The sequence below is a fragment of the Humulus lupulus genome, chromosome 7 (genome assembly GCF_963169125.1).
Source record: "Humulus lupulus chromosome 7, drHumLupu1.1, whole genome shotgun sequence".
In the NCBI taxonomy this organism is placed as follows: Eukaryota; Viridiplantae; Streptophyta; class Magnoliopsida; order Rosales; family Cannabaceae; genus Humulus; species Humulus lupulus.
The window spans coordinates 121,795,078-121,808,721 of NC_084799.1; the positions used below are offsets into that span (position 1 = coordinate 121,795,078).

The window sequence follows — 13,644 nt, forward strand, 5'->3', positions numbered from 1 at the left end:
ACTCTACATCCACCACCCTTGGATGATCACCAAACCATTAGACCAAACCAAAACCTAATTGTCATCAATCAAACATAAGAAACCAAAAGAAAATCTTACCCTTGTATGTGTAGGCCGATTATTTATCCGATACCCTCTCTATGTCCTTGTGAAATTAAACCCATCATGACCATTGCACCCCAAAATACTTAGAATCAAGAAGGAGGAGGAGGAGAATAAGAAAACTATGAATCTCAAAGCTTACTTTAGGGATTTCGAAGCCCTCTATTCTCTCCCTCTTTCTTTCTCTCTCTCTCTCTCTCTCTCTCTCTCTCTCTCTCTCTCTCTCTCTCTCTCTCTCTCTCTCTCTCTCTCTCTCTCTCTCTCTCTCTCTCTCTCTCTCTCTCTCTCTCTCTTTCACTCTCTAGATGGGTGGTCAGGGTTTCAAAGATGAGAGAAAGAGACTTAAGGACATATTATAGGTGATATCTAGGTTAAGGGAAAAAGAAAAATGGAAATTAGAATTGGGTTTTTTGTAACCCAAACAACTTCTAACTTGATACCTTTTTGACCTGGTTACAACACGATTTTTGAAAGATACTATTTCTAAAAAGTTGTAGATAATTGAATTAGATTTCTAACGATGCCAATATTTCCCAAATCAAACTTCTATAACTCGAGCTATGTTAATTTTACTATAGCTGAGTCCTTTCACTTTTGGTTATGACTTTCCCTTTTTGTCTCATTTCACTCTCTCCCTTTCCAACTTTCTACTTTCCCAAAATATAGCTCAAGGTGACTAATAGCAATCTCTTATCTCTTACCTTATCTTATTTTCATTAATTTCCTATCAATAAAATAATAAAATAAATAGAAAGATGTTTTCCCATTTACACTTGTGTGAACACAAGTGTTCTAGAACTTTCTTTACATAATTTCTAAAAGTATATCCCTTCTATGTGATCTAAATGCATGGTAATCTATTGCATGTTCATCATGCATACCATGTACATACACACACAAGTGCACAAGTCTATTACTACTAACCATGCACACAATATAAGCTCAAGCACAAAAAATTAAAATTAATTAAATAAATAAAACAAATAAAAATCAATTCACACAATTAGCACTTAACATGCAAATAATTAAATTAAAATAACTAAACACCTAAACACTTAAATAAAAAAATTGGTGCACTACAAAAGTGGAGAAAGAGTTCCAAGCATAAGAAAATGGTGCTTGGCACCATTGTGCATAACCTATAGGGGTACAATCACTCTAGGAAACATACTACTACTGTGTACAGTGTCAGCTTCCACGTGCTCGGCCACTTCGATCTTTTATAGATTTGATACCTGATTAGACGGAGGAACTTTAATTACATATTGTCCTATTAGTAACCTTATAAAAGTTGTCCCAAGTGGAATTTTTGAAATAAAATAGGGATATTTGTGGCGAAAGTACCCAAGTTATTATGTTTGTATCACTTAAGTATCCAAGTTATTTTTTTGCCAACTAAAATACCTTTCGTCCATATTTTGGTGTAGTTTAGTACTAACGTATGTTTCTATCGTTAAGTTCATATGCGACACATATGTGAAAATACCCAATAAAAAATATATTTTGCTACATAATACTCAATTAAATGGATATTTACGATAAAAGTACCAAATTAAATAAATATTTGTGGTGAAAGTATCCAAGTTATGAGTAGATTTGACGCCGTGTAGGTGGACATGACGGTAAAATAGACGATTACACCAAACATGGATGGGAGGCATTTTCATAGCCCAAAAAATAACTTAGGTACTTGAGTTATTCAAACATAATAGCTTGGGTACTTTCACCACAGATATTATCGGGTCCTTGTAATAAAAACTTCAAGAGAAGTACAAAACTTTTCTTCATTATCAACTTCTTCAAACATTCCATATTATATTTGCATCTTTTATTTATATAGTCATTTCACTTCAAGAATCCAAGATCCGATGATAATTTAGTAACATTTTTCTTGCATAAACATATTCTATTTGGTTACCATTTGGTAATTTATCATTTTGATTACATTTAAAATGTTCCACTGTTTGGTTAATTTTTGGTAACATTTTATCAAACGCATAAAAGCAAAGCAATAACACAAAAATAAGAATACTAATTTTTTTTAGGTCTACACAAATATATATATATATATTGGTGCACTGTTAATGGTTACTACCTATGGATGATTACTTTAATGTTAATCATTGGATTAAGATCAATAGTTCATATTTATAGTTGTTAATTAATATTTCTTAAAATAAATTTTGATTTTTTCAAATTTTTGGAAGGGTTACCTGATGAAAAAACGTGTATTTATTATGAATATATCATATTTGTAAACTTTTTTATTTTTCAAATATATGTCAATTTCTAAATATAGCTAGTGTTTCTCATTGATTGGAAACACCATTAATTATAGCAAAAAAAAATAATTAAATTCAAAATTAATGTAGAAAAAATATTTACTTGTTGGTGACTTGCTATACCAAGTCACTATGTTGTTACATCATCATAATTGTTAGTGCCCATCTATGAGTAGTAACCTTTAAGAAGTCTTCCATATATATATTTGGTGTAAGCAATGTGCAATGCATATTTGCTTAGTTTTATTTAGAAAATTTATTAATTATTTTTATTATGGTATTATGATTTCCATATAAATTTTAAATAAATAAATAATATTATATATAAAAGAATGATATAAACATATTAACACAAAAATTAAACCAAAATATTGTCTATGTTTTTATTAAAAAAATAATAATAATAATATCATATTCAAGGTAAAACATTTATGATATTATTCAAATCACACTTCAACGATTGGAGAATAAACATGTTTATTCTTGATAAAAGATAAATGTTATTATAATTTCTTATATAGTTACACAGTCATACTATTTGTACATGACATTTATATATAATATATTTACAATGTTTATTGTTATATATTTACATAAAGTTAGATTAAGTAATAATAAAAGTAACATGTTTCCTTTTAAATATAAATGATAAATTTTTTAATCAAAATTAATATTATGTAACATATAATATTTATTACCCATGGATGTTTACCATAAATCACTAAACAAATTTTTGATGAGTAATGATTATAATGATGATGAAAATAAATAAATAAAATATAGAAAATCAATAATTTCAATTTTTTTAGGTTAATTAGGCAATAAACATTAAGTTGAAAGATAATGGTCACACTAATTATTCTCATTAATTCCAAAATGATTTTTTTCTCATGAAATGGATAAAATAAATGAATCAAGAATGAAGAAGGAATGAATAATTAATATTAAATAAGATTCTTTTTTTATTCATTAATTAATAAATATGTGACTGTCATGCCGTCACGTAACTCTTCCAAAAGTTTGAAAAAGTCAAAATTTATTTTAGAAATATTAATTAAAAATTATAAATATGGATAATTAATCTTAATCTAATGATTAATATTAAAGTAATCATCCATGTATAGTAACCATTAAGAGTGCCCCGACATTATAATAATAATATTTTATAACATTTGAATTTATATTAATATAATTATGAAATATGTAGTCTTGTATTAAATATTATTATAATAATATTTTATAATATTAGAATTTATATTAATATAATTACTAAATATTTATTTTACCAAAATTTTATAAAAATTATAATTATGTATTATATATTATTATAATTATGATATTTTTATAACATTTGAAATTATATAATATAATTATTAAATATCTAGTTTTGTATTAAATAGTATTACAATAAGGATATTTAATAATATTTGAATTTATATTTATATTTATATTCTACCATATCTTTTAATTGGTTTTAAATGTATATTTAGTTAATTATTTATAATATTCGATTAAAGTTAATAAAAAAATTATTAAAACCAAGAAAAATAGTTAAATACACAATTTTTATATAAAAATGTATTATACCCAGATTTCGAGCCATGTTAAATGTGATCTCGAAAGCTGGATTCGCAGCGAATGAACTCGTAAAGTTCGAAGTATGCTCCAGGATTCAATATCGAGCCTGCAAGACTGAGACGACCTCGAATGTGGTGGCCTCGAAATGTTCACGATCTCGAAGGGTAGCTCCCAAGATGCATCTATCCTCAGGAATGACCTCGGATCAGGGGTTCCGAGTCGGACGCGCGTACGATCTCGAAAGCCATGTGACCTCGGGAGATGTCGTTAGCTCGAACGTTGATGAGAGACCTGGGAGAATAAGGCCTTGGAGATATATGATAATAACCTTGAATATCTACAAGCGTTGTCCATAAGGGACGTAGTCTACATTTATTACTATAAATCCCCCAAAATCGTGGGATATTATTTGATTAATTATGCGCTCCCTAGTCTTCAGGGGACGTTTCCTTTTATATCGGATTGCAGACATTTAAAGCCATTTAATTTATTTACACAAAAAGAGTAACTACCCAAAATGTGTGAGATAGTATTCTGCGTCCTTCTCTATAAATAGAGAGGTCATGCACCATTGTAAAGGGCTGAATTTCTGGATCTTAAGAGAAAACTCTGAAGAATTCATGCTTAAGAATTTTCAGAGATAATCTTGAGTTTAATAACAAAGACTCGTGGACTAGGCAGATTTAACTGCTGAACCACGTAAAAATCGTGTTTTGTATTATCATATTTATATTGCCCATCACTATTTGTTGTTTACGTGCACTTCTTTCACTGTTGACGAAAAACGGCGTCAACAGTTTGGTGCTTTCATTGAGAGCCTTAAGCATTCATCCCTGAGTAAGTCATGACCACTAATAATCAGAACGCACCTGAAGAGAATTATCCAAGACGTCCTGGGAAACAGCCGATGGAGAACCCAGATGTCGAAGAAAGAAGTGGATCTTCCGATTCCCGGGGACCACCTGCTCCACCAAGGGATGAGGATATGTATTACAATCCTGAGCGGTATGTTCCCATTGTGGAACTTGAAAATCGGCAATTGAAGCAGCAGTTGGCAGAGGCCAACAAATGGAATGAGGAGTTGGCAAGGATAGTCGCAGAGGCGCAGGTGGCTCAGCCCCCGCCTCCGAGCAAAAACCAAGTCCCTCCTCCAAGGGAAGTACACGTTCCTCCTCGTAGACCCCGTGGGCGTCCACGAAAAGATGCTGCCACAAGGAGGCCAGCTCAACCTCCGGCACCAGCAGAGCCGTCATCTCCACCTAGGCCCCAGAGGAGTACTCGGGCTCGGGCCCCGACTAACCCGCCTGTGGAGGTACCTGCAGGAACTGAGAATAATCGAACCCCTGCAGAGGCTCGGACTCAAATACCTGGGAGCGCACCAAATGCGACCGACCCATCTCAGGCAAACTCTGGACCGTCTAGGCCGCGACATGGGTGGCAACCACCGTCACCTATACGGTTACCTCCATCACCCATAACATATCCTTCGCCCCCCCGCAGGAATGCTCAACCCGTTCGAGATCAGGGCGAAAGGCGTGCGGGGGGAAGACAAGGAAACGGGGAGGCTTGCCAGGAGCGAAGAGGCACCCCATCTGAAAAAAGTCAAACATCTCAGTCTCGAATGGCGGAGACGAGGCGATGTGGGAAGAATCCATCACGAAATAACCAAGCAACGAGTTTTACCAGTGATGATTCCGGAGAGACCAGGTCGGTCAGCAAGCATGACCGAGGTCGTAAGAATACTGGAAGCCGCAAAAATCGTCCCGACCTGCGAGAACACCTGAATCAAAGTCGGGGTAATGGTGACCCAATAAATCCGGACCTGAGGGGTCGCTTGAATAAGCGTAGAGATCCCTTGCGGAGACACGAGCCTGGAATCACAATCAATGACAATCAATTCCAGACAGTACCTCTTACGGACCCAGTCCAAGAAAGAATCGATCATCTTGAAAAAGCCTTTAGGCTTTTGAAGAATGAACGAGAAAATGGTCAATATGAGGACTCTGACGAGGAGCTCGAACCGTTTGCTCCCCATATTTCCAATACTCCATTTCCTCAAGGGTTTCGGATCCCTCACGTCCCAACGTTCGAAGGGAAGACAGACCCCTGTAGTCATCTAAGCACGTTCAACACCATAATGAGAGCCAGTAACGTGGGTTACGAGCTCAAATGCATGTTGTTTCCAGCATCATTGACAGGACCTGCCAAAAGTTGGTTCGAAAAATATAAGAGACACTCAATAACTTCTTGGGAGCAGTTGTCTAAAGACTTTAAGAAGCAGTTCAGAGCAATGATGGGGGTCAGACCAGAGGCATCAACCTTAACTAACGTCCGACAACAGCCGGGCGAAACACTAAAAAGTTATTTAACAAGGTTTAATCTGGAAGTCGCCCGAGCTCGGGACGTGGATGACAGTGGGCACCTAATGGCTGTCTGAGCTGGCGTAATGCCGAGAAGTGCCCTTTGGGACGACATGCAAAGAAAACCAGTAAGGTCCATAACCGAGTTTAACAGACGAGCGCAGAGGTTTGTCAATGTAGAGGAAGCGAGGTCGACGCTCAATTCGACTTCCCAGCCCGAAACTACAACGATAAACGTCAACTCTGCCTCAACCTCGGCGGACCCAGCAGCTCCAAAGCCTGTTGCGGAAAATCCCTCCAAGAGGAAAAAGAACGAAGGAAGTAACCCTGAAGCAGAGGGAGGAAAGAAAAAGAAAGGGGAGAGATATTTCTCCGTGTATAGAGTATACACCGAGCTCAATGAGTCTCGGGAGAACATATACCTGGCTAATGAAAACCAGGTCCCCTTTAGGCGTCCGGACCCGATGAGAAATCAAAAATCCAAGAGGGACTCCAGTAAGTACTGCCGATTTCACAGAGACACCGGGCATACAACCGATGAATTTCGACAACTGAAGGACGAGATCGAAGGATTGATCTCGAGAGGTTACTTCCGGCAATATGTCAAAAACCAGAGTACTAGTCAGGCGGCCGCGAGCCAGAGAATAGCCGCGCCTCCGGTGGCACACAACAATAATTCCCAAGCTTGGGAAGAAGACAGGCCCCCGCCGATAGATGGAGAGGATGTAATAACCATCTCGGGAGGGCCTCATCTCGCAGGAATGGGCAGGAATGCCCAAAAGAGATATGTTAACGAGCTGAAGACTGGGGACGGCTCTCCTTATGAACCCGAACCTAGGGCTCCAAAAAGCCAGAGGATTGAGACACAACCAATAACCTTCACTGAGGAAGACGCATCCCATGTCCAGTTTCCTCACCATGATCCGCTGGTCATTACTCTTCAGCTGGCCAATAAAAGGGTCCACCGAGTTCTCATAGATAATGGGAGCTCAGTCAACATCCTTTATAAAGCAACCCTCGAGAAGATGGGACTCTCCCTTCGTGACCTGAAAGCGTGTGCAACAACTTTGTACGGCTTTTCAGGAGAAGGAACCGCCTGCATGGGATCCATCGAGCTCCCCGTAACCTTGGGAGACTACCCAGTCTCGGCAACCAAGATAATGGAGTTCGTGGTAGTAGACTTACCATCAGCCTCTAATGTACTGCTCAGGACACTCGCCCTGGTCGGGCTGGGGGCAGTATCATCAGTGAGGCATCTGGCCCTTAAGTTCCCGACCCCCAGCGGAGTCGGGACATTGAAAGGAGACCAATTAGTAGGGAGGGAATGCTACAGCATCTCCTTGAGGGGAAAGAAACAGACGAGTGCACAAGCACTCGTCATCATACAAAACAAAGATGGAACGGTCTTAGAGATTGACGAAGAGATTGATCCAAGGATTGAGGAGAAAGTTGACCTCGAACCTTTAGAGGAGCTCGAAGAAATTCAGCTCGAGGAAGCCGATCCCTCGAAAAAGGTGAAGGTCGGGAAACACCTCCAAGATGAGACAAAATAGCAATTAATTTTCTTTTTGAAGAAAAACCAGGATGTCTTCGCGTGGTCACACTCAGACATGGTGGGGATAAGCCCGAATATAGCAAGCCACGCACTGAACATAGACAAAAGCTTCCCCCCGAGGCAACAAAAGCGAAGACAGCTGGACGAAGACAGAAAGAAAGCACTAAAGGAGGAGGTTGACAGGTTAAAGGCAAACCAATTCAATAGGGATGCCTTTTACCCTGACTGGGTGGCCAATCCGGTGTTGGTCCCAAAGCCCAATGGGACGTGGCGAACCTGTATTGACTACTCAGATCTCAACAAAGCTTGCCCAAAAGACTATTTTCCGTTACCAAGGATTGACCAGCTCGTGGATGCCACGGCGGGGCACGGATTGATGTCGTTCATGGATGCCTATTATGGATACAACCAGATTCCCATGCATGCCCCCAACCAAGAACATACGAGCTTTATAACGGATAAGGGGCTATACTGCTATAATGTCATGCCATTCGGGCTCAAGAATGCTGGGGCCACATACCAGCGACTCGTAAACATGATGTTTTCAGAACAAATAGGGAACAACATGGAGGTTTATGTTGATGACATGCTTGTCAAGTCTCAACTCAACAAGAACCATGTTGATGACCTCGAAGAGTGCTTCGGCGTGCTCAGAAAGTATAACATGAAGCTAAATCCTCAGAAGTGCACTTTTGGGGTATCTTGAGGAAAATTTCTGGGCTTTATTGTGAACTCTCGTGGAATCGAGGCTAACCCCGAAAAGATTAAGGCCCTGATTGACATGCCCTCACCTCGAAGGCACAAAGATGTCCAAAGTTTGACTGGCAGGATGGCAGCCCTAAGCAGATTCATCTCGAAATCTACGGATCGTGGTCTTCCATTTTTCAACTTATTGAGAGGAGGTAAGAAGTTTGAATGGACGGAGGAATGTGAGCTGGCCTTTCAGGAGCTCAAAAAGCACCTTGCGGAACCACCCATCCTGTCAAAACCTGAAACGGGAGAAATACTGTACCTATACCTTTCAACCACCGAACACGCGATAAGCGCAGTGCTCGTTCGAGAAGAAGAAAAGGTGCAAAGACCCGTTTACTACATCAGTAAAAGATTACTGGGGGCAGAGTCAAGATACCCATTGATGGAGAAACTCGCGCTCAGTCTAATTCATTCATCTCGTAAGCTCCACCCCTACTTTCAGGCGCATCCCATCCATGTGCTGACTGATCAACTACTTAGGCAAGTCTTGTCTAAACCGGAGGCTTCAGGTCGACTTCTTAAATGGGTTGTTGAGCTCGGACAGTTCGAGATCACCTACCACCCGAGAACGACCATTAAGGCACAGGCATTGGCGGACTTTTTAGTGGAATGTACTAGTATAGCCGACGACGAGGTAATAACCACGGCCCACGAGCTGTGGAAACTGTATGTCGACGGCTCATCAAATGAAAATGGAGCAGGGGAAGGGGTCATTTTGGTTACCCCCGCAGGGAGCAGATTTCATTATGCCTTAAAATTTGGCTTCAAAGTGTCGAATAATGAGGCCGAATACGAGGCTTTACTCGCGGGACTTCGTATAGCAAAGGAGCTCAAAGCAAGAGCTATACATTGCTACAGTGACTCCCAGCTCGTGGTTAATCAAATCTTGGGAGAATACCAGGCTCGTGGCACGAGAATGGCAGCTTATTTGGAGAAGGCAAAATTTGCATTAGAGTGTTTCGAATTCTATACAATCGAACAGGTTCCCCGCGAGCAGAACTCGAATGTAGATGCCTTAGCTCGACTCGCCACATCCACCAAAAATGAAGAACTGAATGTTGTACCCATAGAACACCTATCAGCGCCTAGCATTAACGAGCCAAAAGAGGAAGATGTGTGTATGATCGAAACTGAGCCAACCTGGATGACCCCAATAGTTGATTATCTCGAAAACGGAGTCCTTCCAAAAGATCGGAACCAGGCTCGAAAGTTGATGTATCAACTTCCCCGTTACACCGTTTTGGACGGAAGGTTATACCGAAGGGGATATTCCATGCCATTACTTAGGTGCATAACCCCTCCCGAATCTAAGAAAATCATTGAAGAAATTCATGAAGGGTTCTGCGGAGATCACACCGGGGGGCATAGCCTGTCCAAGAAGATCATACGCCAAGGATATTTCTGGCCAACCATTAAAATGGATTCCTTTGAGTACGTGAAAAAATGCGACAAATGCCAGAGATTCGCCACGATACCCCGAGCTCCACCATCCGAGCTGACCATGTTGACTTCCCCATGGCCTTTCGCGGTATGGGGCATCGACCTTATAGGCTCTCTCCCGACTGGCAAAGGCGGAGTAAAATATGCTGTGGTCGTCGTGGATTACTTCACAAAGTGGACGGAGGCTGAACCATTGGCAACCATAACTTCGAAAAACATCCTTGATTTTGTAGTAAAAAGCATCGTATGCTGATATGGGGTGCCGAGGAAGATCGTATCCGACAATGGAACCCAGTTCGATTGCGACTTGTTCACCAACTTTTGTGAAAAGAACGGCATAATAAAGAGTTTTTCATCAGTAGCTCACCTTCAAGCGAATGGCCAGGTCGAAGCTGTAAACAAAACTCTCAAAAGTTCTCTGAAGAAAAAGTTGGAGGAAGCAAAGGGATGGTGGCCCGAAGAATTACCCCAGGTCTTATGGGGATACAGGACCACAGCTCGAACGTCAACAGGGCATACCCCGTTCTCTCTAGCATACGGCTGCGAGGCAATGTTGCCCATCGAGGTCAAAATCCCAACGATCCGAACTCAGATTTACGATCAAAGTTCAAACCACACTCAGCTCGAGGAAACCTTAGACTTGATTGAAGAAAAGAGAGAAGAGGCTCAGCAGAGAAACGCTGCTTACCAGCAACGAATTACCAGGTATTTCAACAAGAGGGTTCGAGATCGAAAGTTCGGAATGGGAGATCTGGTGTTGAGACGCGTATTCTTGGCAACATGAGATCCAGCAGCTGGAGTGCTCGGGCCGAATTGGGAAGGACCGTACCAGATAGAGTCAGTCATCCGTCCCGGTGTGTACAAACTTACGAGATTGGACGGGAGCCTGGTACCACGAGCATGGAATGGCGAACACCTTAGACCTTACTATCAGTAGTGTAGGAAAAGTGTTACCTGTAACCATGATTTTCTCTGTATTAGTTTGTTTTGCTTTTGAATTCCATCAAATAAAGATCTATTTCGTTCAATATATTATCTCTTTTTATTTTTGCAATCTCTCTTAATTTAATAACCTATGGTCACACTCATAGGATATTAAGGGGGCATCATTGGTATATATACCATCAGCTTAAAAAATAAAAATAAAGTATTTGGACATAACCGAATTATCAAAAACACGTAGTATTTGGACATAACCAGGTATGCGAGCTTAGATGGTTCGGACATAACCGAACTATCAAAAACACGAAGTATTTGGACATAACCAGGTACGCGAGCTTAGATAGTTTGGACATAACCAAATTATCAAAAGATAATAACGCTTGGATTTAACCAGATGTGCAAACTTAATAGGTTTGGAACAAACCAGCCAAAAAATTAATCGATGATAAGTAGGAACCTAAACCTACTCCGAGATAAGTCGAGATCGAGGCTGGAATATCTTAAAGAAAAATAGTTTCGAACTCTTAACCTTGGAGTAAAGACCGAGGACGAGGAAAAGTGACTAAGCAAAAAAGATATAACCAAACCATTCACGTTACATACCATATAAGTACTTTCAGGTTCATGGTTAAAGTAATATCCGACTTTGATGAATAACGAGGCCGGAAGCGGATAATTCGAACAAACTATGCATGAATGCATCGAGTTTCGAGCCTAAATCCAACATATGTTTGTGTGAAGAAATAAACATAAACAACTCATTCATATAAAATGTGCAAAATATTTCGAGCTGAGAAATGTAAAGCATATATAAGTTGATATTAAAAGAAATTGTATCAGCCCTGTGGGAATAAATTAAAATAATTACAAAAATAAGGGGACGCAGCCCCAATAAATGATTTCCCCGAGATCAGATTTAAGAAGGAGGAGTCTCCTTGGCCTTCTCAGCATCAGTAGCACCGGACCCCCCAGGACGAATAGCATGACTATCCTCCTGAGCAGCTTCTCGAGCAGCTTCACTTGCCTCAAGACGGGCATTCCACCGCTCTCCGTACTTGGCCTCGAGAGGACCCAGGAAGCTGGTGTCGAGATCGGCATTATCAACCCAAATTTTGTACATGGCCTGGTCGACCGCCTTCTCCTTCTGCTCTTTAAACTCGTCCAGGAGGCGGGCCTTCTCGCTTTCCATGATGTCGAAGATAGCAACTTTATCCTCCTCGAGCTTAGCATTGGCCTTCTCAAGCTCGGCAAGACGAGTCTTCGCCTGTTCAAGCTCGGCTTTCGTCTTCTCCAGCTCCGCGAGACGGGTCTTCACTTTTTCAAGTTCGATCTTCGAGTCCTTGAGTTCGTCAGCCATCTTAAGCTGGAGATCCTTCGAATTTTGGGCCAGAGACATGCTCGTGTGCACCTCGTTAGTCAGCTTATAGTTAAGCTGTGCTGAAACGACAAGGGCCTGAAATACAAAGAACGAATTAGATCGCAAGCTGAGACACAAACAGTTAAAGGAGAGTTGCGAAGGATACCGCGGTAGTAAGTTCGATACTCTTATCATAAAGAGTATTATAGTCCGAGGCCTTGTGCACAAGGTCCCAATGGTCGGCGCCAAAGCCTGAAAAACTCTGACCCACTTGAGAGAGGACGTCCGAGCTGAGCACAGCCCCTTGGGTCCCAGCAGCGCCATCAAGCACGAACTCCTCAATATGAGGTCGGGCCGTCGGCAGTTGAACCTTGGAGACAGAAGGTTTCTTCGGGGGCTGACCGACTGTTATTTGAGTGTCGGTCGAAGGAAGCGAAACGAGCGCGGTTGACCTAGACGCATCAGCCTGGACAATCGACTCCTCGGTTGTGCTCGCAGTAGTCTGAGCCGTTGGGGTCTTCTCGTGGCATCTGGGGATCTTGGATGGTCGGTCGGGCCTCCGCGAGGCTCTCGGGCGTTTACTCTTCTGAGCTCCGGCTCCCTCATCGCTAAAAAGCACAGTGTCGAGATCGGGATCCATGGCACCTGCGCAATTCCAATCGAAGTTAGAAATAATGATAAAAGCTTGGAAAGAAAAAGAAAAAAAAAACCAAGTAAAGAAAAGACCTAACTGGAACTCTTCCCCGAACTAGAGCTCGGGGACCATGAAATTCCCCCATCTTCAGAAGAAGCGGGGGGAGTACCTTCCCTATAGGTGGGTGTCAACCTCGAAAGGTCCCTATAATCATTGGTCCCGTATTGGAGCTATCCCATTCCACACCTCGTCCGAAGTATACATGGTGTCATACTTCCCGAGCCCACTATCAAACCTATGAACACAGTCGTCTACCCAACTCCATATGTAGAAGTGGTACCTATCATATGGGCATGAGACTAACCTATTGGGCTTATGCCTTAGTAAGGTGGGGGACCACATTCTCGAGGTATGGAGGGCTTTACCTTCAATCGAATCTGAGCTCGAGACTTCGTCATTGGCCTCGTTCCCCGATGGCGGACTCCTGCTACGGACTGGAAGTGGGGGCCTTGCCTCTCTCCTCGGAGGGAGGACGCCTGTGGGCAAAGGCACCTGCTCCCAATGTTCATACTTTTTATTGGACCAGTCAGAGGTGGACTGGCCCTCTCCCAAAAGTCCGCAAGCTCGGAGCTTGTCCTCAT

The 13,644-nt window shown here is 41.2% G+C and overlaps 1 protein-coding gene across 1 annotated transcript; it reads right to left on the bottom strand.

The window, feature by feature from the left end:
- Positions 1–12,083: 12,083 nt before the first annotated feature.
- LOC133789883 (uncharacterized) lies at positions 12,084–13,227 on the bottom strand. The gene is made up of 2 exons (XM_062227564.1): positions 13,101–13,227; positions 12,084–13,014 (listed from the first exon to the last, which is right to left on the bottom strand). The coding sequence occupies exon 2, from the start codon at positions 13,007–13,009 to the stop codon at positions 12,512–12,514; it is 498 nt and encodes a 165-aa protein (XP_062083548.1). The 5' UTR covers positions 13,010–13,014; positions 13,101–13,227; the 3' UTR covers positions 12,084–12,511.
- Between the last annotated feature and the right edge of the window lie 417 nt (positions 13,228–13,644).